General features: G+C 50.9%; 7 protein-coding genes across 7 annotated transcripts; 6 read left to right on the top strand and 1 right to left on the bottom strand.

Moving 5' to 3' along the window:
* Positions 1 to 1,938: 1,938 nt before the first annotated feature.
* Positions 1,939 to 4,499, top strand: FIBRA_07564 (uncharacterized protein; the record flags this gene model as incomplete). The annotated part of the gene is made up of 10 exons (XM_012329243.1): positions 1,939 to 1,969; positions 2,026 to 2,231; positions 2,306 to 2,319; positions 2,377 to 2,429; positions 3,017 to 3,119; positions 3,175 to 3,595; positions 3,651 to 3,750; positions 3,806 to 3,897; positions 3,947 to 4,135; positions 4,188 to 4,499. The coding sequence occupies 10 exons, from the start codon at positions 1,939 to 1,941 to the stop codon at positions 4,497 to 4,499; spliced, it is 1,521 nt and encodes a 506-aa protein (XP_012184633.1).
* Positions 4,500 to 5,775: 1,276 nt separating this feature from the next.
* FIBRA_07563 (uncharacterized protein) lies at positions 5,776 to 7,308 on the top strand (the record flags this gene model as incomplete). The annotated part of the gene is made up of 5 exons (XM_012329242.1): positions 5,776 to 5,801; positions 5,859 to 5,893; positions 6,015 to 6,378; positions 6,435 to 6,972; positions 7,027 to 7,308. The coding sequence occupies 5 exons, from the start codon at positions 5,776 to 5,778 to the stop codon at positions 7,306 to 7,308; spliced, it is 1,245 nt and encodes a 414-aa protein (XP_012184632.1).
* Positions 7,309 to 7,997: 689 nt separating this feature from the next.
* FIBRA_07562 (uncharacterized protein) lies at positions 7,998 to 10,813 on the top strand (the record flags this gene model as incomplete). The annotated part of the gene is made up of 5 exons (XM_012329241.1): positions 7,998 to 8,594; positions 8,649 to 8,804; positions 8,859 to 9,696; positions 9,756 to 9,898; positions 9,959 to 10,813. The coding sequence occupies 5 exons, from the start codon at positions 7,998 to 8,000 to the stop codon at positions 10,811 to 10,813; spliced, it is 2,589 nt and encodes an 862-aa protein (XP_012184631.1).
* A 1,421-nt stretch (positions 10,814 to 12,234) lies between these two features.
* On the top strand, positions 12,235 to 12,906 carry FIBRA_07561 (uncharacterized protein; the record flags this gene model as incomplete). The annotated part of the gene is made up of 4 exons (XM_012329240.1): positions 12,235 to 12,398; positions 12,465 to 12,576; positions 12,645 to 12,723; positions 12,773 to 12,906. 4 exons carry the CDS (start codon positions 12,235 to 12,237, stop codon positions 12,904 to 12,906), a joined length of 489 nt encoding a protein of 162 aa, XP_012184630.1.
* Positions 12,907 to 13,585: 679 nt separating this feature from the next.
* Positions 13,586 to 15,106, top strand: FIBRA_07560 (uncharacterized protein; the record flags this gene model as incomplete). The annotated part of the gene is made up of 10 exons (XM_012329239.1): positions 13,586 to 13,650; positions 13,725 to 13,802; positions 13,859 to 14,051; positions 14,109 to 14,141; positions 14,203 to 14,292; positions 14,363 to 14,469; positions 14,541 to 14,683; positions 14,741 to 14,775; positions 14,845 to 15,027; positions 15,089 to 15,106. The coding sequence occupies 10 exons, from the start codon at positions 13,586 to 13,588 to the stop codon at positions 15,104 to 15,106; spliced, it is 945 nt and encodes a 314-aa protein (XP_012184629.1).
* A 205-nt stretch (positions 15,107 to 15,311) lies between these two features.
* On the bottom strand, positions 15,312 to 18,119 carry FIBRA_07559 (uncharacterized protein; the record flags this gene model as incomplete). The annotated part of the gene is made up of 17 exons (XM_012329238.1): positions 15,312 to 15,329; positions 15,391 to 15,573; positions 15,632 to 15,666; positions 15,722 to 15,861; positions 15,923 to 16,029; positions 16,088 to 16,177; positions 16,228 to 16,260; positions 16,842 to 16,892; positions 16,952 to 16,970; positions 17,060 to 17,087; positions 17,139 to 17,199; positions 17,257 to 17,327; positions 17,419 to 17,438; positions 17,498 to 17,570; positions 17,638 to 17,716; positions 17,773 to 17,884; positions 17,935 to 18,119. The coding sequence occupies 17 exons, from the start codon at positions 18,117 to 18,119 to the stop codon at positions 15,312 to 15,314; spliced, it is 1,305 nt and encodes a 434-aa protein (XP_012184628.1).
* A 2,473-nt stretch (positions 18,120 to 20,592) lies between these two features.
* FIBRA_07558 (uncharacterized protein) lies at positions 20,593 to 21,982 on the top strand (the record flags this gene model as incomplete). The annotated part of the gene is made up of 2 exons (XM_012329237.1): positions 20,593 to 21,480; positions 21,536 to 21,982. The coding sequence occupies 2 exons, from the start codon at positions 20,593 to 20,595 to the stop codon at positions 21,980 to 21,982; spliced, it is 1,335 nt and encodes a 444-aa protein (XP_012184627.1).
* Between the last annotated feature and the right edge of the window lie 204 nt (positions 21,983 to 22,186).

Below are 22,186 nucleotides of genomic sequence, written 5' to 3'. Positions count from 1 at the left end.
AACATGTCCTATACGCAACCCACGCTCATGCGGAAGACAACTTCATATATACTACATAGTTCGTACGGCGTGAATGCTCTATTATAGACGGTACCGGCACGTTGCACGTTCGCATCTTGGCCGGAGTCGCTGGACAATGACTTCTTTGTAGATAGTACATAACGTACGTCTAGTAGTTTGAGCGCGAGCTGTTGGCTATCGGAATACATGTGGGTTTGATTGCATATAGTCAGACTCTCCGATGTTTGCGGATCCGGAAAGAGAAAAATAATCTGTGAACACACGCATACAGCCTAGCAAATAATCCCCGTCAGAATGTAAATGAGGGATAAACATTGGAAGAAGTATAATACAGTATCCAGGAGTCGCGATTCGCGAAGACGTTACTGCGTGTCGGTGCGAAGTTTGAGCATCTTGAATGTGCATATGTTCAGCTAGCTCTTGGAATGGAAGGTGGAGCTCGACGGATGTTTATCACAGAAGCCAAAGACCCTGAGGTACTTATAAGTCGAAGATTTACAGCAGCTTCGATCTGGTTTAGTCTTCGAAGGATGACTGACTGATGGATCCATGCGTACGTATGACTATCTGAGCTCACGTTTCCGAATTGATGACTCGTTGATCGTCAGATGGGCATCCGAGCCGTTGCTGCAGTTTTAGGGATGGAGAACTTTATCGAAAGATAACGAGCAGTACACGATGGGTGCATGTACAAATTTCGCGTTTGTCAACGAAGCGCAAGCGGATTGAGACCCCAAGAACCAGTACTCAAGGAGCCGAATTTGAGTGGTGCCCCTGTCGATATGATAGACTCGATTTCTGGCTCCACCGAGATCATAGTTTGCTCTTGGCCATAGCGGGACAAGCAGCGGTGATGACACAGCGCAGTGGCCAAGAACGGAATGCCGCAGAGCCAATAGTAAGAGCTCGTTTTCAGCAGTACGAGCGGAAAAGCTTGGCACAAGTCGAACAAGATACCGGTCTGAGGGGTACCAGGCGAGGCTTGGAGCCTGGCGCGGCGAGGAGAGAGAACAAGTGGGCTTTATTGCGCGTCGACGAGAATATGACTGCAGGGGTGCCTGTTGGGTGCCTGAACCAATTTCAGCTGGAGGGGGAGGGGCGTGGGTCGCCGCGGATGAAAAAGGGACTGAGACGCACTAGGAGGGGACTAGATGCATGGGGACCTACGCCGCATACCGGAAGAACAGATCGATATGAACTTAAGTATAGAACCAAACGTCAAGTTGGGAATGAAAACTGTCATGTCGGAGACTGCGGAGCACGGGAGGGAGCTAGGCAAGCGAATCTGTTACAGGTTTGTATGCGGAAGACCGTGTCGCATGCTGGGATGTACCACCGTCTGACAAGCCTGGGGAGTCTGGCGAGCAAAGGCGAGAAGAGGGAGGCGGCCGGATACCCCCGCAATGCGCCACGTGAAGGCCGGAGCGACGCCTTCAGGAACGGGCCGCGTTGGGACTTGCTATATTCGCGTACCACCGCCGCGGGGCTGATCGGGTACCAGATCCTATCTCGCTCACTTTGCGAGGGGTCACGCGACGTCCTTTGTCTCTTTCCACCATCGACGAGCCGACAAAACAACGGAAGAGGACGCAGAAGAAGAAGGAGGCGCGACTTGGTTGTGTGCCCCTGGAGCACAGATGGGATCACAACAAATCTGCTTGATCGCGGACGCCCAGGCGGGCAGATAGCTTGCCCCGCTCTGATTGGCCGATAAGTGAACGCCGCCAAGGCTGGCTTCGAGGGCTATAACCCGCCCGCCTGCGCCTCCCCTTCTTTTCTTCCTTCGCGAACGCGCGACCGCACGCCTCGTCCGTCTACGCTGAGGCAAAGTCCTCCGCCCTCATCTGCCAGACCGACCTTGCGCATCCCTCTCCTTCCTCTCCTCTTTCTATAATCTACCCCCATCCGTTACTAACCATGGTCAACGTTACCTACGATAGCTGCAAGTGTTTTTTCCCACACCCATCTCCTCTCTCTTAACTCACCATCCTCGTTCATCCACAGCCGGAGACCTTCAGTGGTTCGACCCCGCAACAGGCGACACCGTTGTCTACAACCTCGGAGACATTGCATGGGTCCTCGCCTCAACAGCTCTCGTCTGGATCATGATTCCTGGTGTCGGCTTCTTCTACTCTGGTCTCCTCAGACGCAAGAATGCCCTCAGCATGATATGGATGTGCATGATGACTGTCGCAGTAGTATCTTTCCAGGTCCGTCCGCTCTTCGCCTGTGGTTGTTGCTGCTCTCGACGCCGTATTGATGACATGTTCACTTGTTGCAATAGTGGTTCTTCTGGGGGTGAGTCAGCTCTCCCTCCCTTGTCTACTGTTTGCTCACGCCCGGACCACCATGTAGTTTCTCCTTAGCATTCAGTGACACCGCAACAAATCACTATATTGGCAACCTACGTGAGTGTTCCCCCGCATTCTATTTCCTCGCATTACGTACTTGGGTTTTCCGTCGAAGCACTGCATATATGCGCGTACTGCCATGCTATGTGCGAAGATTTACTCCAGAACTCGGTTTTAGTTCATCTCCGCGTTTCTTCTTTGCTCAGATACTCTCTACTGGTGCTACGGCACAAATCATACTCGTCTTTTGTGGTCCAACAACGCGAGGATTCTTTTTCCATGTGGCTTGTGCTTCCCTCGCTATGCTACCTGTCTGCCGCCTGTCATAGGGAATTGATGGGCTACTCGCAATTTCACCTAGAGTGCACTTGGGAGGCCGCGCATATAGTCCGCATTGATTGCATCCTTGGGTTCCGTTCACTGCTAGCTATGGATGCATGTCTTTTTCTGCAGTTTGCGATTGTCATGTGTCCATTATGTGGTCAATGTATGATCAGACGGCGGCGCGTGACGAGATGCTTCTCCGGCCTTCTGATGAGGCCGAGTCCTAGACATCTTTCTTCATTCCTCTCTGATCTCTTCACACGCTCGCCTGCTGTCTGTTGCTCTGGTACTTGTCTAGAATGCTGACCATGTTTGTCCAGAATATTTCGGCTTGAAGGGCGTTTTGCAACAACAATCTGTCGGTAGCGTGCGAATCCCATCGCTCGCGTTTTGCGTCTTCCAGTTGATGTTCGCCGCCATTACGTGAGTACTCGCGACACTGATCGTTGGAAGTTGCCTGATTGAACAACCTATGCAGCCCGATGCTCGCCATCGGTGCATTCGCGGAGCGCGCCCGTCTCGGCCCCATCATGGTGTTCGTCTTCGTTTGGTCAACACTCGTCTACGACCCAATCGCTTGCTGGACATGGAATTCTTCCGGTTGGTCCTTCATACTTGGTGGACTCGACTTCGCTGGCGGTACGCCGGTACACATCTCGTCCGGGACTGCTGCGTTGGCGATCTCCATCTACCTAGGCAAGCGCCGCGGGTACGGGACGGAGCGTCTGGCGTACAAGCCACACAACACGAGCTACGTCGTGCTTGGGACGGTCTTCCTGTGGTTTGGCTGGTTCGGGTTCAACGGCGGCAGTGCGCTCAGCGCGAACTTGCGTGCGATTCAGGCGTGCATCGTCACGAACTTGGCGGCGAGCGTTGGTGGCCTTACCTGGATGTTGTGGGTGAGTGGTAGCTGTTGCAGTGCTGATGGGGAGTGTCTGACTCTGTGCCATGTAGGATTACCGTCTCGAGCGCAAATGGTCAACTGTCGGCTTCTGCTCTGGCGCGATTGCCGGACTGGTCGCGATCACCCCTGGTTCTGGTTTCGTAGGCTCTCGTGCGTGTTGCCTCTACGTCCAAATCGCCGTACAACTGACCCAATCAACTTGCAGCTGCGGCGGTTTTGTTCGGCGTCATGGCCGGCACAATCTGCAACTTTGCAACGCAGCTCAAGTTCTACTTCAAATACGACGACTGCCTCGATGTGAGTGTCTGCGATTATGCTGTATTCACTCATCTGACATGACATCCAGATTTTTGCCTCGCACGCTATTGGCGGTGTCGTCGGCAACGTCCTTACTGGTCTCTTCGCGCAATCTAGCGTGGCGGGCTTTGACGCGATCACCGTGATTCCCGGAGGCTGGCTAGATCATCACTATGTGCAGCTCGGCTACCAGCTTGCCGACTCTGTGTCCGGCATGAGCTACTCGTTCGTCGTGACCGTGCGTCTCCTAAGCCTCCGCTTCATTTCCGCAGACTAATGTTTTCTCACAGACAATTATTCTCTGGGTCATGCACTTCATCCCAGGCTTGCGCCTGCGGTGCACAGAGGAGGCGGAGATCATTGGCATCGACGACACAGAGATGGGCGAGTTTGCGTATGACTATGTCGGACTCGATTTCGCGACGGGTCAATTTCATGACGACACGCACTCGACGAACGGCCTTGCCGCGGCTGCGGGTGGCCGAGAACCCAAGCACGAACGCCACGCTGACGTAGATGTGGCCGTCCGCGAACGCGAAGGCAGCACGGGCAGCACGGTGGAGGGCAGCGGGGACGAGAAGACGCGCGACCCTGCTGCATGAGTATAGTGGCGTGAGGGGGCCTCTCGTGTGGTGTGGAAGCATATATAGAGCTTTTTATTTATGTTGGCGAATGCTCTTGCGTTGTCATTCGTTTCTGTTCACAGTATCTGTTCGAGCTCGCACGTAGGTACTCAACATCACTATGTATATCTGAAAATATTCGGTAGACGCTAATACATAGTTTTTCTTCACTTGGCTTGTGGCGTGTTGTACGACGGTGACTGATTGAAAGTATGGGTAATATGTGCGGGGGCAAGCTATGGAGCTCATGGAACGGAGGAGAGGAGTGGCGGCTGCAGTCCCCGAGCGCTTGCAGGGGCCTCGACAGTCGCTTCTTGTCGTTTTGCACTTCGACGGGCTGAGCTTGACTGTCGTTTGCCAGGTCGTTGTCTCTGGAATCCTTATGCTCTGGGTAGGTATATCATGACACTTTTTTGTGATTAAAATGAGTGAGGCTGTCGCTGATCTGGCGAGTTGTGCAATGCCACGGCCGCAAAATATTTGGTGAGCGTTGCTAGCATCGATAGTTTCAAAGCTCATGGAGATTGGGCTGCATGGGATTACTGTGTACGGTTGGCTTGTCCGCGTTCGTGTTTGTTCTCCGAAGGCTGACTTCTAAATAATAGGGAGAACGGAAGATGATCACTCCACTCATCTCAGTCAGTGAATGACTGATTCCATTCTGGCGGTTGAATTGGCCCATGGAGTTGGTATATTAACGAGATGCGCGCTTAACATCAGATCTGTGATCTTTCTTTCATATTCATAATGAAATAACAGGGTAGTTCGTGCCCATGCTTGCAGGGCTTCATGATCAATCTATTGTGGCAATGACCCTGGCGAAGAACGGCATTTTAGAGCCTGTGAAATTTCGCGGACCTTGTTGGATACAGAGACCGCGCGAAGCCGTCATGAGGACATACTGCATCCGCAAAGGCATGCCTGACGGTTGTTCATCAGGGTACTTTCGGCCCGTGAGCTCAACCAGCCGTGACATTTGCGCAGTACTCGGTGTTATTGGAGTTTGCTACTGTAAGTGACGTCTTGGCTACATCATTATAAGCATTTTTCAGTGCGCTATACATAGGACTCCCAGACGCCCTCGGGTGCAACGGGGGCCTTGTCAACCAATCATTGGCTGCATCTTGTTTCTTACCTTCGAAGCTCCTCCATCTTCAAGCCCATGTAGGCACCGTCAGTGGAGTCCCCTCCGCGCCGATTGCCATAGTATAAAGTCATACCTGCCCCATTGTCATGGCGCATTCAGTCTCTCGAAATGTCGTGGCTCTCGCATGCCGTCCAGTAAGTGTGCTTTATTCCCATAGATACGCTCGCTCATATGCATATCTCGTCGTCTAGTCGGTTCTCGCCCGCATGGTTCGTCGTCAACATGGGTGAGTGCATACAGTACTCGATCACACCGCCCTCTATCTCTTCGCCCGCGGTCGTGGTCACATTCACAACTTGGGATATGGGGAGCAGACGAGTGCTGATTACGAACGTCTCTCGCGCTAGGGACGGGAGGCATCTCGATGCTCTTCCATAATTACCCTTACGCGTATGACTCGAAGCCATTGGAGGTCTTCTCGACGATCTTCTTCTTCCTGAATTTAGTTCTCTTCGTACTCTTCAACGTCTTGTTCATCGCGCGGCTTATCATCTGGCCCGAGCTCGTACCGCTAATGGTGTACCATCCCGTACACAACCTCTACCTCGGCTCATATCCCATGGGTCTCGCGACGCTCATTATCGTCGCCAATTCCGTTCTCAACACTGAGTGGGACTGGGGAGGGAAGCCGCTCTTCTGGTTCATATGGGCGGTTTGGTGGTACGACGTCGCAATCGGATTCATCTGCGGATTCGTCCTCATACATCTCATGTACGCCTTTATGTTCTTACCGTTCTAGTTCGTGACACCACACGTCTGCTCACCAGGTTTACACGGCAACATCACGAGCTGAACGCCGCCAACTCGCTTTGGGCGCTTCCCGCCGTCGCACTTATCGTCGTTGCTTCCGCCGGTGGCGTTCTCGTTACGCCCTTGCTAGAAATTGATCCATGGCGCGCCGGACTCACACTCGTTGTGTCCGCATTTCTTCTTGTCGTCGGTCTCATGATCGGCTTCGTCTTCTTCTCGCTCTACTTCCTCAGGCTCATCCTGCACGGCCTCCCGCAGGGCGTCAATGTCCTCTCTGGCTGGATCACGCTGGGTATCGCGGGCCAAGGCGGATACGCAGTGCTTGTGATTGGTCAGGGGCTCGAGGAGTGGCTGCCGGTGCATTATGGCTATTCGAGCTTCATGCGCGGGTCTACGACAGGTTTAACGCTGGAGGCAATATCGGTGTACATTGGGTTCATACTGTGGTCGATCACGACGATGTGGTTCTTCTACAACCTTCTTGCCATGCAGGAGGCGCTCCGGCAGGGATGGTTCCCGTTCAGCCTTCCGTGGTGGGAACTCATCTTCCCCAATGTGCGTCTTCGCCCATGTTTCGTGTTGATGGTGGTATTAAGCCGCATCACGTAGGTCGTTTACGCCAACCTGACGATCGAGCTGTCGGTGGTATTTGACAGCACGTTTTTCCGCGTGTGGGGCGCAATGTATGCCACGGCGACGTTGTTGCTCTGGATCATGGTCTTTACGCTGACGATTCCCGCCGTGATCTCCGGCGAGATATTCGACATGCCAGATATCGAGCAGATTGATGCGGCGGAGAGGAAAGCTGAGACGCAGCACAGCCTGCAGGGAGCGGAACAATGGGAGCAGGGTGAGCTGGAGCGAGATGGGAGTCGCGACACCGTGTCTTGACATTGAAATTAATGAGCATATCACTGTAAATCTCTGAACGCAGTTGTAACGTCGGGAAAAATAGTAGTAAATCGTACATTGGTTCTCGAGGAAGTGTACACATAGAAACATTGTCGAGTGCCTATGGTGAGGACTCGGAAATATTTCAGCATCACATAAGCATGAGCTCAGCTTCGTCCCCAAGTGTCGCCGGTGCGTCTGGGATTCGAGATGAGACGAAAGATGCATTTTCAAGGAAGAATCCCAGCCCGGCCGTAGCACAGCCTTCCTAGTAGTACTACTTGCTGTTTACTTCCTGGTACATCATCTTCTATGTCAAATTCTAGCTACTAGGAACCGGGCCGGTGTCATTCAAACGCGGGCACGTGCGGGGAGCGCGTCGTTGTATGTTCGTTTGCGCTACACTCCGTCGTGTCTATCGTCGCCACAGCACCTACACAGCCCGCACTGGGACAAAAGGACATCCTTATACGCGTATAATTCCTCTGATAAGAACATTCTATTTAGGTGCGTTTGACTCAGCGCAGGACTATGTGGCAGCTTGGCTGACCACAGCCTCGTTGCAATGTCATTCTCAGCTGTTGGGTGGCCGTGCATTACACGTGCAGTTTTGCTGGCCACATCTACTTTTTTCATATATAAAGGATGCGGAAGCCATACCGGCCATCATCCTCTCCAGTCTCGCCAGAATGGGTGAGCCGGTCACTCCCAAGAAGTCGCAGAAACCCCTCGAGACTCACTCTGACACTCCCTTCGTTCATAAGGCTGCTCGTAGTATCTCGCATCTGAATGAGTCACTGCCCGCCAGTCGGCAGACAGTGCTTGGCGATCTGGGAGCATCAATTCCCGAGGTTTCTGTTGCATTTTTCTTCGAAAGCGTCTGCCCAAGAATAACATCGAGGGTCGATTCACTGGTCGACAAGGTCGTGTCTAGACTGACGAAGGGTTCTAATAACATAATCGACGACGAAACTGGACGATGGGTAGACTTTGCAATCTCTCCGGGCGAATCGTCCAAAGGCGAGGATCCAACATTCAAGCCTCTGGAGAATTTAGTGAGAGCTATTGGGGACGCCGCCTCTGCTGAAGACTCAGATTTTACGTGCAATCTCATGTTTGAAAATTCCCCATATGTGTCCCCTGCTTCGGACCATTGGAACTCATCGTCGCGACCAGATGGGTACTTCCGAGCCCGTGGGATGGGGGACGAGCAGAAACCTCACTGGAAGGATATTGCACTGAGCGCAGAATACAAGAAATATACACAAAACGAGACGAGAGATGATGTACGTAGCGTATGCTTCTATGCTGCTTACGAACTTTCAAACGTATTTTCGCAGGTGGTCAGCAAGGTGATTTGGGGGATGCATCACTCGATGAGAGAGGATCCACGAAGACGATTTACGTTCGGACTGACGGTCGAAGATCATGAAATGCGATTGTGGTATGCAAGTCGAGCGGATGTGATGGTTACTCGACCATTCGACTTCTTAACAGTACGTAACGAAGGGCAGCTACATAGGTAATACGGCTGATGACACTGCATGCAGGACCATAGAAGTGTAGTTCATCTAGCACTAGCATTTCTGAGCTCTGGTTCGCAAGATGCTGGCTGGGATCCGACCATGAAGGCGCTTGTGGACGACAACGGTGATGCTCTGCTCGATATTGACGATAGGCCTCGATTCGAGATGACGGTGCGCGAAGAAGATGGATCAGAAGTTATTTTTCGTACAACACGTCTGATCTCTTTCATCGGGACGGCTGCAATGCAAGGGCGAGGTACGCGAGTCTGGGAGGCGAAACGAGTTGAAGATGGCCAAGAGTGTGGGGATTCTGTTGTGCTGAAGGATTGCTGGGTCGATGACGACCGCCTGAGGGAGGGAACGATCATTAAAATGATCAGAGAATCTGATATCGGCGCGGAAGGACGGAATGTACTTGATGAACATCTCCTGACTATCATCTGCCATGGCGATGTACGAGTGGATGGCGATGTTGTCGATCACACACGAGACTTGATGACCAGAGGCAAGGAGGTATCCCTCAAGTCCGGCGAGTTTCGGTTGCGGACATCTCGCACTTCGACGCAGCACGCCGTCAACGGTGAAAATCGAAGCAGCCGCCGTTCGGGTACCAATCGAGGTTCATCCAGCAAACGAAGTTCGGGACGTTCAGGTGCCAAACGTGGATCAAATACTGCGCCGAAGGGTACTAGCAGTGCGGGACATCATCGCGCTGGCGAGTCTACACTTGTCCAGCACCACGAATATTACCAGTATCATCCTAGAGTGCATTATCGTATTGTTGTCAAGGAAGTGTGCACCGCCCTTCATCACGAGGTTTCCTTGTTCCATATTTTCAAGTACCTTTCCCAAACGGCCACAGGTACAGTTATCAACCCACTACATGTGATAGCCACTGACATAATCATTAACCTTCGTTAGTGCTGCGGTTTTTACATGAAGCCGGTTGGGTACACCGTGACTTGAGCACGGGAAACATCCTCATATTTAATGGCAAGATCAAATTGGCCGATTTTGAGTATGCGAAACAAGTAGACATACCAAGCTCACATGACATTCGTACCGTAAGTGTCTCGCAGACCGTCCTATCCTCTCTGATCTCAACAAATCATGTTGACAACTAGGGCACGGCTGATTTTATGGCAGTTGAGGTTGACCTTCAGCATTATTTTTTCCAAGGAGGGCAATCCGTTGACACTATAGGCGATTTCAAACAAACATATCCCATCACAAGAGGACAACGTATTCATCCTCCCAGCGAGTCGACTGCAAGGGTATTCCGGTACAATCCGCTGCACGATTTTGAGTCTCTCTGGTGGATATCAGTCTATTTTGTGGCGAACAAAAAGGTCGAACGCATTGATCAGAAGGCCCCCCCATTTCACAGATACCAACAGCAAAAATCATGGGCTGCGGACATATTTTATTCGTTGCCGGGTCGAAAATCCGCCTTGAGGGTAGATGAGGATTTTCAGCTCATGATTGACAGCCTATCTCCAGGTGTGCGGGGCATCGGTGACGGTATCAATCTTCTCAGGAAGTCCCTCGTGAAACGCTATAGCCGGATAGAAAAGGATTTCTCCAGCGTTGGTCGTACGGCGGCAGGCCATATTCACGAAGACTTCTTTGAGCTTTTCGATGTCATTGCGCAGACCACTGGAGAAATCATTATCGGTCCTCTTTCGCAACAGGATTCAGTTGATAAGGCGACCGTTCTGGCTACGCCATTAGCCACTAGATCAGAGGAGCCACAAGTGCCCAAAAGAGCAAGCGACATTCCCGTAAAGGGTAGCGCTCCTAAGGCTCGCGCGGAGAGAAGGACAGAACCCAATCCACGACCATTCGTACAGCATGAGGCACAACACCGTCCTTTCGGCACGAGAATCAGGAGGAGGGAAGGACTTCCACATCCCATGCAGACTCGTTCTAAGACCAGAGGACTTACACTCAATGAGACTCACCAAACTGAATTCCTTTAGTTTCGGAACAGGTTTGCATCACCAAATCCCACGTACGCCACCATTAGAAATGGTGACTGACCTCTGCGAAATCTGATGGACGTCTCATTTCTGTATTGACTTACACACTAGTATGCTTGATTAAGCTTTCGATTTATATCCCCGCGTAGGCCGGTAAATTATTCCATTCATTTTCGACTTTCAAAGTGGACCCATATCGTACCAGTGGTGGCCATACTCAATACTCGGTACTTAGCGAGCAATTCAATGAGATCTACATTGACATGATATGAGCTGGGACTCGGAGAATGGATTCACGAGGAGATTGGAAACAATGTTAAACATGCTCGCGCCACCACAGCGAGCTCCTTCGACTCGAACTCCTCCTTAAGTTCGAACTTACAGCGCCCCTCTAGCCTTTCGATTTTGTATACTTCAGGCCTCTTTATCAACGATTCGAATGCTAAGTACTGAATGATATTCACCTAATGCATTCCACTCAGAAGATCTATGATTCGGTACATCTTATATTGTTCAAGTCAGCAATGATACACTGGCATTCATTCTGCTTGAGCTCGAGCTCGTGACAGATTAATAGAAGGAGTATGCTAGTGGAGACCAAGTTCGTAAGTTGCTCAAACTAAAATGGCGCGCACATCCATGCTTTACTCTCTGTATCCAGGACGTGGGCGTCGACATCGACGTCACGCCACTAGAACCCGCGTTCATTTCGGATGCATAACTACCTCTACAATCTTCATCAGTTTGCGGGCGTCGTATACGACTTTCCGGGGACTCGTGAACAAGCCGTTGGGCTCGAGTTACGAGATCTCCTCCACTACGAAGTAGCTCAAATTCACTGGTGGAAATGCGTCACGGACTAAGTGGAATTTCAATGCGCGTGTGATACCCGAGACCACACGACAGACCGTGCGAAGCACAAGGAAGTTGTATGCTGTCTGCTTACGCACCCGACCGATCTATGCGGAGTTGGGTTATATTGCGCGGCGCATGTGGATAGACGGGTCGGGTTGAGTGGCCTGCGCCGTATTAGCGTTTCGCGTTGTCGCGACTCTTGCAATGATATGGACGTTCTCGGTGGCGACTATTCTCGCGATCCGCTCATTAGGCACATAGGTCAGGAGACACTTCCATGTAGGACTTCCAATTGCCGCGGTCTGATGACGAACTCAATTGTGCGGAGACTCCTTCCCCAATGCGAGGTCCATCTCTCACACTACACCCAGCGCGAATCTCACAAGATCTCGTCATGCACTGGCATGACTGGGCATGGCCGCACATCTAGTAGCCTTATGTATTGGCGTGTAAGTTATAACAGCGATATGATATATTTGCATCGCCTTCATCACCTACTCCCCTTCCTCTCTTTATCTTCTCCCTGGTCGACAATTTGCGAGCATCTGTGACCTTCGTCGGCTGCGATGTCGGCGGCGAACTTTGAGAAACAGCTCACAAATAGCGGGACGAGCGATATGGAGAAAGAGGTCGGCGTCCAGGAAGAATTAGCTGCCAGCGTGTCCAATGAGGACTTCGATTTGTTTTCATATCACGAACACAATGCTGGCCGCCTCGTCATTGACCCCAAGTATGTACGCCTCTATTTATCTTCACTGCCTACTAAATATCCATACGTGTCTGATGTCACATTCAGAGAAGCAAGAGTTGAGTTTGGCGAGGATGTAGCGAGGAGACTCAAGCTCTCTAGTGACGGCACCAAAGTTCTCTGGCCACAGCCTCGAGATGATCCAGAGGACCCCCAGAATGTGCGCCTATCATATTTTTCATCAACAATTTTAGCATCACTTACTCCAGTTTATCTTGTCTACTGTAGTGGTCGGACAGACGAAAGAATTTCCAGCTGTTTATCATGACGATTGCAGCTATAGTTCCAGATTTTGATTCTGGCATCGGTGGGTGCTTCTTGTGATGTGCTCATTATATGGTGCAACCTTGCTACAGGTATTGCCTCAATTTTTGCTCTCGCCAATCAGTATGACACTACGTCTGGGGTTATCAACGATGTAACATCTAAGTCCGTCATCTTAACACCGTTGTCTGTGGGGTTTCCAATGACGCTGACTGCTTTTCTGTAATCTTAAATCATGATATACGAATATTCTTGCCGTTTGACGCACTGGTACCCGACACACCCATTTGAAATAGCTGGAGCATATTCCTTCTTGGTAAGGATGTGTATATTATGTGCTTTGTCGTGATGCCTAGCTAACTGACTGTTTTTCCCTGAGGCTGGGGAAGCATCTTCGCCGTGATCTTTGTCAGACGATTCGGAAGGTTACCAGTCTTATTTTGGTCCCAGGTGTGCTTGCGCGAGACATAATTAACTTTGAAGCGGTGGTCGCTGACTGATTCGGCGTAACAGATACTCGCGCTTGGTTTTTTGGTTGGATGTACATTCGCTCCGAATCTGAAGACTTTCGCTGGTGTGTTAGTTCAGTCATATCTTTATGTAAACAGTGCTCCTGAACGACTGGGCAAGCTATGCGATGCTTGACAGCATTCTTTGGGTAGGTAACGCTAATTTTGCATTGCCAGATGGCTAAAATATGAAATTTGATTGCAGGACATGTCCTCAAGTCACGGTAGGATCTTTTCTTATCATGTGCTGATCGTCCTGACTCTTTGGGAAAGGGTCTTTATGTCGTGACTGACATGTTTCCGTTCCATCTCCAAGCGCGCAAGGTTCTGTATCTATATAACTCTGGCACTATTGTGAAGATCCTTACACGCATTTCGTAGCTCAATATTTGGACTATGGGCTTTATTATATCCCCATTCCTTTCACCTTTCTTTTTCGGATTTCTGGTCGCGCGCACCAAGTATGTGCTATCATCATTCATAATTTTTGCCATCAAGCTGTCATCCCAGCTGATGTTATCCTCATCTACAACAGCTGGAGGTGGGCTTATGGGATTGGCTCCATGTATGGCGCAATCGTTGTGTTCTTCATAGCATTCTTTGCTGAGGAGACGTGAGTCCGCTAGTATAAATGCGTGGGTTGTTTCCTTGTAATGATTCTTCTTCTAGCATGTACGATCGTACTCTACCCAACCCGCGACCCATTCCTCGACCGGTGTCACGAGTACGATACAGGATTGAGACCCTCACAGGCATCACAGGTGCTCGGATGGCTCGCTTCCGGGCTGGCTGGTGTGAAGCCGCTTTTGGATCTTTGAATCTTATATGGCGTCCTCATCTGTTAAGCATTTTGATTTTTGAGGTGCGCACAATGATGTGTTCATCCGAGTACGGTATAAAAGTGTTTGACTTCGGATAGGCAATGGTCTTTGGATTCGCTATCGGAATGAATGTGCGTGTACTCGAGCTTTGCTGTAGCGTCGTATCAAGTTCTTACAAACTATTCCAAATAGACCACAAATGAGGTTTTCTTTGGACTTCCGCCGCCGGTCGGGTACGGATTTACTGAATATGGCATCACGGGGATGTACGGAACGCCCATTGTATGTCTTCCCGTTGGGCTCTGGCCAGGTGCTATTTGGGGCTGGTTCACGATACGATTCATTTTTTCAGGTAGCAGTGTTCGTCGGAGAGCTCATCGGTCGTTTTCTCAACGATTGGATCATGGACTTCTGCACGCGTCGTAACCATGGTGTCTTCCAAGCGGAAATGAGACTCTGGTAAATCAGCTACACTCCAGAAGTTTATGCATTCAGCAGCTGACGTACTTACCTTATGTGAATGCGGACAGGGCCTGTTATGTAGCCCTTCCACTCTATATCTGTGGCTTCGTCGTCTTAGGTGCTGGATTGCAAAAACATCTAGGAGTTGGAGCCCTCGTTATGGGATGGGGAATCGGTCAGACCGCAGTCATGATCATTACAGTGGCTGTCTGTAAGTACCACGATAATTCACGAGACCCTTGACGGTGCAATGCTGACGTGTGAGTAGATGCGTACTGTAATGACTGCTTCCCATCAAGACAGGTAGTGCAGTAATAATTATCCCATATATCGTGAGCTGATGGGTGTCAAATCGACATCTCACGTCAACAGGGTGAGGTATCTGCGCTTGTCAATCTAATGCGGACAATGGGAGGGTTTGGCGTTGCGTATTTCCAAGTTTCATGGGCGTCGAAAAATGGTGCCTTGCAAACATTTGGGGTGGAAGCAGCCATTGTATCAGGGCTCTTCATCTTGGTGATACCTACATTGCAAATAGCTGGCCCTCGGCTCAGAGTAAGTGGCATCTACCCTGGTTGACTCAACGCTGATGCAAATGTATGGTCCCGTTCTCCAGCAAAAGTACTCACTATGAGCGCAACCGAGGCGCAGAATTCGCTAGCCTGGGTAAGCAGTACATCTTATACCTACAGTACGATTCAGCTACCTATATCGATCCAACGAGTCACTTAAATGATGTCTCTTTGAGCATGCATTATGCTGTCTGACATTGCCATCAAGTTTCAAGCAGTAAGTACACAAAGAAGGCTGCAAATATTCACCCCAGACAGTGTTGGACGCTAAGCGGAGAATCGACTCTGAAGGCGAAAATGTATCAGATGGCTTGAAGATGAACGCAGACGACTCAGGTTGAATTACCCTTAAATATGTACCCTTCACCTGCAATGCGGGCACAATAAAGAGGAACAGTGCGGCGACAACGGCTGCCTCCACGCCAAATGTTTGCAGTGCACCGTATCGTGTTGCCCAGGGTACTTGGAAGTACGCCACACTGAATCCGCCCAGAGTGCGAGAGAGGTTGACAAGAGCAGAAATCTCTCCCTATGCAATGCTGATTTGAGTACGGTATCATGCCGATGAATGGTGATATAATGCATACCTGACGATCGGGGAAACAGTCATTACAGTACGCATCTTTACGTGGTGTTCGATGAATCGTCGCGGTCGTAAGACAAGCAATAACACTTACAGACAGCGACGGTGTTGAACACAACCACGCATTGTGCGATGCCCCATCCCAGTATGAGTCCTGAAACATTAAGGTGCTCCATTGACCATCCGAGTACGATAAATCCGGCGATATATAAGATAACGGCAACGTAGCAGGTCCTAGACGAGACCATATATTTGTATCGTCAAATCCTCCGTGAGAGAAGATAACCCAGCTTACCATAGACGCATTTCAGCTACAAAAACTCCGTTATTTCTTCGCACACAGACCTCCATGACCCAGTCGTTTAGAAAATGGCCGATGAGTTCCCCCAGAACGACGGCAATCTAGGGCCAGTGAAAATTTAGTGTTGAATCGGAAGGCAAATTACGGCATAGAACATACTATTGGGGTACCATATGCTCCAGCAATTGCGTACTCGCTGAAACCATAACCCACTGGAGGGGGATCAGCAAGGAAAACAGCATTGGTCGTCTGACGGAACGACAGTCAGCATATGTACTACATTCTTCAGGCCAGCGTACATTGATGCCAGTGGTGAATCCGAAGATCATCGCCTGATTTGCAAGGTGAGTTGAGTGAAGCCTCCCAGCTATGACTACGCGCCTCAAAAATTAAGATGCTTAAGATGTGAGGTCGCCACACCAGATTTGCACAAGCAAGCACAATAGCCCTCCAACCCGCCCGAAAGCGTGCCATGCGCCATCCTGTGACTCCGACCAATGTCTGGAAACGATAGAGCAAACGGGATCGAGGACGAGGAATTGGGTTTGGGTTAGATAGCGTACGGTCATACATGCTGCGGATATCGAGATGAATTTGAACAAATGAGCTCATCGGGTAATTGGTGGGCCACACGTACGTTTCATCCAGAAAGAGTGTGATCATGAGCACCACGAAGGCTCCATAGAAGGAACCAGTTCCATATGTCCACCTCCAACTAGACGACAGTTCAGAAAAATAGTGAGTAAGAAGCAGAGACCACAAGGAAATAGACTTGCTTTGCGCGAGCCACTAGGAAGCCAAATGCAAACGGCGAAAGGAAGGGCGAAATAATGAAACCCATTGTCCACACGTTAAGCTATGTCAGAAGCTCGTTGATTCAAATTAGCCTTCAGCGAATTATATGGATCATTACCTTCCTCGCTTGCAGATGAAAGGGAAACAAATCCGTGACAACGTAGAGGCCCTGAGAATCAAGATAGGAGTAAGTTGCACAGTAGAGATTCATTACGGACGCATACACACCGTGACTTGGGGGCAGGTGCTGTCACGTCATTACAGACAAAATGTAGCAGGATCAGAGAAAAGAGACAACTATGCGCAGCCAATGAAAATAGATGGCACGAAACATACCCGAAAAATGCAGTTAGACATCGCATAGCTGCAACTCAACTGAGTCCACAGCCTACGCGCGAGAAATCGAACCACGTACCCGTGAATGTATTGAGGTTTGGTGCAAAGGTACATCCTATGAGGAAGCCCAATGCTAGTACCTATGCATACATCGTAAGAATAGGTCTCAAACACTTAGCATAGGACACCTGGCATACCTGGGACCAGAACAATATCGGTAATCTCCCGTAGCGACGCATGAGCATCACGGCGAATATACTACCCCATCCTAGTAGTTTGTCAGATGGAATTCAAGCGAGTGGTATGATCGACGGCCACTTCATATCTGATCGAATACCAAACAGAAATCGCGGACATACCAAGTAGGAAGATACTCCAACTTTAAAATGCAGCATACACCTGATGAGCTCGGCTGAACCGGCGGTTGTATAAACTCACTTCGATGTTAAATCGTTGATCACACCGGACGTGGTATCATACTGCTTGGCTAGCGCAAATATAGAAGCAATGCCTAAGATTGAAGCGAAGGGATATCATTTCGGGCTCAAGGGAGGATCCAAAATACACAAAGCACATACCAATACCAGAGTCAAAGTCAGGAACGATAGCTGCGAGAGTGATAATGAAGAGCTGGAAGTTCTTTCGCCTGTCGGACCACTAAAGGGGCCGCTATAAGTGAGCCCATGCAGTTGTACTGCGGAAGTTCAGCTTACGTTCTGAGGGTCTTCAGGGTCATCGGTAGGTTGCGGCCATAAGACTTTCGTGCCATCGCGCGAAAGCTTCAATCGCTTCGCGACCTCTTCTCCGAACTCGATTTTTGCTTCCCTTGTCTGATCTTCAGCCTTGGAAGTCGAGAATTGGAGTTAAAAACGCACTCCGGGTCAAGAACGAGTCGCCCTGCGTTGCGTTCATGATAGGTGAATAAGTCTATGCTGGTGTTGATGTCCGACAAAGCTTCATGCTCGTGCACAGTGATGACCTTAGCGTCATTCACGTCCTTCTCTATGTCTTCGATGCTATATGCAGCCGCCTCCTTCGACTCAGGGTCGGTCAGCGACATGGTGCGAGAAGTTGACATATGGAGAAATGTGATGTTGAAATCACAACGGACCCGCTGTCAGCCTGAGAGGAAGCGCGCAGACAGGAAATCTGGAGGGGAACGAGCGAACGAGGCTGGAGCGATCGTGCATTTAATTATACGGCAAACCTCTAGGGCAGTGATGGGCCTGTGATTGGTGTACTGAGACGGAGGGAATGATAGGCCACATTCCCAATGGAGTGAATTGAGTGTATCGTCACGGATGCCAAACTCCGTCAATCTCCTCGCACGGAGTGTAGATGTTGGCGGAGACAGTGGATACCTCGGGAAAGAAACCATCCAAGGCGCCACGGCGAGTGGGAAGATCGACGAGCGTGAGCTAGTACCGGAGAAAAAAAGTTGACCTAACATTTTAAACAGACTCATCTAAGGAAGAGATATCACACATGCTCAGGCTGTTGCCTTCATCTAAGAACATACCGCTTGTTTGTAGATCGTGTTCGTTTGCATACTTGAGCACCTCGAAGGCGCGTGCATCACCTCTGCTGTACTTCAGCATTTTGAATAATTGGGAGAACTTCCAGACATACTAGCATAGTTCTCTCACGCGGCATTAAGGAAACCCGTTGAGCGTAACAAATCGAACGGAATGACGGAACGCGTATGATTGCTTCTTACGCTAGGAGTGTCATCTGGAGGAAAGGAGTAGCTGATCTGAGAGATATCAACTTTGCCGAAAATTACAGAATATATGAGACACATAGTGTACTCACTAGCGTCAAGATAAACATCTTCGTGAACGCGACAACCACGCCAAGGCACTAGAGACTGGAGTATACGAGTGCCTGCGAAGCGAGCGCGATCAGTATCCAATTGAGAGTTTCTAGAAGGAGACCAGCCATTTCAGATGGTCACAGGGCTTCCGGATCTCCCAGAGTCGTGGGATTCGCCAGTATTTGTCATGGCCCCGCGACGAACAGACTGAACGTAGGCAATAGCAAGTCTTCTAAGTATGTAGCGTAGATTTCATGAGTCGGACTTCGTGAACAGTTGATATGATGGCAGCAAAGAGAGCATACTATAAATCATACTCGCGTTGATCCACAAGATCCCTGAGAATCGTAAGAACCTTGGGTGGAGAAATTGTCCCTGCTACACCCAAAGACACCGGATCAGTAGCCCAACGCCCATTAGTGGATGCCAGGCAGAGAAGTTGATGGAATGCGATTCGAGAATCATAAAAACCAGGGTTTGTGTCTACGAGTAAAGCAAGCATTCGGGACACAAAGTGCGTCTCCCGCAAAAGAAGAGGCCCACTCTGCAGAGTAAAGCCGCATTATCCTGGTACTTGAAGCGCCAGCTGCATCAATGCAGCTACCACGGTATCTCCCTGATGAAGACTTTGAATTTGAACTTCTTGACGCCGGGTACTGCGAGTCGCAGCGGCCCCATGACTGCTCACGAGGACGTATACACCGGACAGAAATATGAATCACCTGGCTTAACCGAGTTGATGAGGACGTATTTCGCGAGCGCCGAGGGGGGTCTTAAAGCCACTTACACGTCGCCTCGCACCCCCTGTTGTGACGGACGACCGGTAGAATCTCTCTCGCATCACCCACCATCGAGCATGAGCTTGTACTTGAGCGTGTATAATGGGCGAGACCATTATGCGCGTACCACCGCCCGACCGAACGATATTGCACCAAGAAACTCAGTGGCTGCCCGAGCCCGTGCAATCCCGAGCCCCAAATTTTTGCTTCACCCCTGAACGTGCAATACCGGACCCTCTTTGATTTCTTCCGTTGGGTGGCAAACAAAGGTGTGTCAGATCCGCACCGCTCTTTGCAGCAAAGACAGGACGATCATGAGTCGGGAGAATTCGGCCACACAGAGCATGATGCTTCAGAAGATGATAGGAGCATAATAGGAGCCTTTCAGATCGTTTTCGTTCTCAGTAATGGGGCACGTTGAGGCCGCGCTGGTGGAGAGGGCAGAACCGGGTCTGTGCTGTCGCTGCAGACTGACGCCATCGCACGAATCTTGCCTGTCGAGGAAAGAGCGGGAATTGTTCAGCGACTCGAGTCATCATCCTCGAGCTGAGGAGAACGCAAGGCGATTTGTCAGCGGAGGAATTGCGAATATTGGCACCCGACCTGCACCGGCGGTCGGGAGAGGGCGGAACGCAGTGCGTTATCTTCCATATTATTAATTTTGTAGCCTATCCACTTTGCAGGATGACCTAGGCTGTCTGCTTATTACTCAGCGCAGATGAAAGGTTATCCCGGAAACTCCAAAGCTGCGAGGCCGGAGTAGGACTAGCCATCTCCAGAGCGTTGACTCGGCTCTCCATAGACTTTCATCTCACCACCAGCATAGACTATAGAGCTCGGTGCCCTCCGTTTCGTCGTTCCACGGCTGCTCAGTATATATTCCCTTTCCCCTCTCGGCTTCCTTCTCTTTCCGATACCACCACCCAGTCACACTAATCACAATGGCAGCGCTTTGCACCGACTTTTTCGCGCTAAACTACGATGTGCTCTCCCTCGTGCTCGCCCTCATCTCTGTACAAGATGCCAAACAGCTCGCGCTCGTCTCACACCAGGCATACGCGCTCGCGATGCCACGTATCTTGGCCGACGTCTCTCTCGGTGGCGCGTTCCACAAACCCTCCAGTATTCCTGCCACTCGCCAGCTCACCGGTTTCTGTGCATTCATGCTCGCTGATGACCGAGAACGCCTCCCATGCCTGCAAAGTCTCGAGATAAGGCGCGATGCTGTGCGGAGCAGAGTGGGCGGTGTTTGGGCGGTCGACTCCCGGTGCGTGGAGCTCTTGTCAGAGGTGCTGGCGCGGGCAGTGCATCTTCAAAAAATCACGATCTGGAGCTTTGACTCTCTGGTGACCGCGTACCCACTCATCGTGGATGCGCTCGGAGGCTGTGCGCGTCTACAGACCGTGTGCCTGGGTGGTGATATCGCCCCCATGTCCACCCTAATTCGCGCTTTCCCTCACGTCCGGACTTTGCAATTCGTAGACGGCCGAGCGTCCTGGGGACCACGCTGGGATACGTGCGTTACACCTGCTACCGGAGAAGCCTGGCCGAACCTGGATCACGTCGAGTCCGGGTTCCCTGTTCTTCCGCTTGCCAAACCCGTTCGACGCGTAGATATCCGCAATCCTCTCTCGGCATATGGCGATCACCTCGAGAACGCACTGGACTATATTCAGGCGACAAGGCCGGTCGTCTTGTCATGTGTAGTGGACATCTCCGTGCTCGACTCCGAGTTTATCGCGCGGCTTCCGGAGGTCGCGTGCAACTTGAAGTACCTCGAGCTGATCATCCACGGCTGCGAGTCGCTCGCAACTATCACAGTATGGATGGTACGTATTGTACTGGCCTTCACGCGGCACTTACTAATCACTCCTACAACCATAGACCCGGATTGCCGCCCTGTTGTCCCCGCTCCCACTCCTCGGTCTCGCGCTATACAGCAGCACCCCAGCCAGCTTCCCTTCACCGTTCTCCTCTCCCGCCGCATCCCCGCCTTCCTCCCCTCGCCTTTCCCCTGTACCTGACGCCCCCGCCATCGCCGACCTCAGCTTCGCTGCCCTCGATTCTGATGCAATTACCCCAGTGGCAGTCACAAACCGCTCACAACCTCCCACCCTGCGTACAATCGCACGGGATGCGGCGTCTGCCATCCCATCGGTTCGCTACGTCGCGCTGCAACCTGCTGGGCCCACTACGCGTAACGCGTACAAGCCCGAGTGGTTCGTCGCCGAGCGTCCGCGTAAAGGTGGTGCGATCCGGGTACGGGAATTGGGCGAGCGCGAAGGCGTACTGGTAGGGCAGATGTTAAGGAGGTTGGACGTACATGATTGATGATCCAGTTGGTATTTCGTGGGTGCCTGGACGTTGGGAGGCTAAGTGCTGCCCTAGGCCTCGTCTGGCCGGCCGGCCATCGCGTCTCAATATGTTTCGTTGTCTGTCATTCTTCCAATATGCCCTCGATCTAGAATTACTCGTATTATTCATGGGTCTTGCTGCCCATGTAATGGTGCATATAGAGATACGTATAGTGCACTG

Source organism: Fibroporia radiculosa, assembly GCF_000313525.1.
Source record: "Fibroporia radiculosa TFFH 294 genomic supercontigs, scaffold13670, whole genome shotgun sequence".
Taxonomy (NCBI): domain Eukaryota; kingdom Fungi; phylum Basidiomycota; class Agaricomycetes; order Polyporales; family Fibroporiaceae; genus Fibroporia; species Fibroporia radiculosa.
This window is presented reverse-complemented; position numbering and strand designations above follow the sequence as displayed.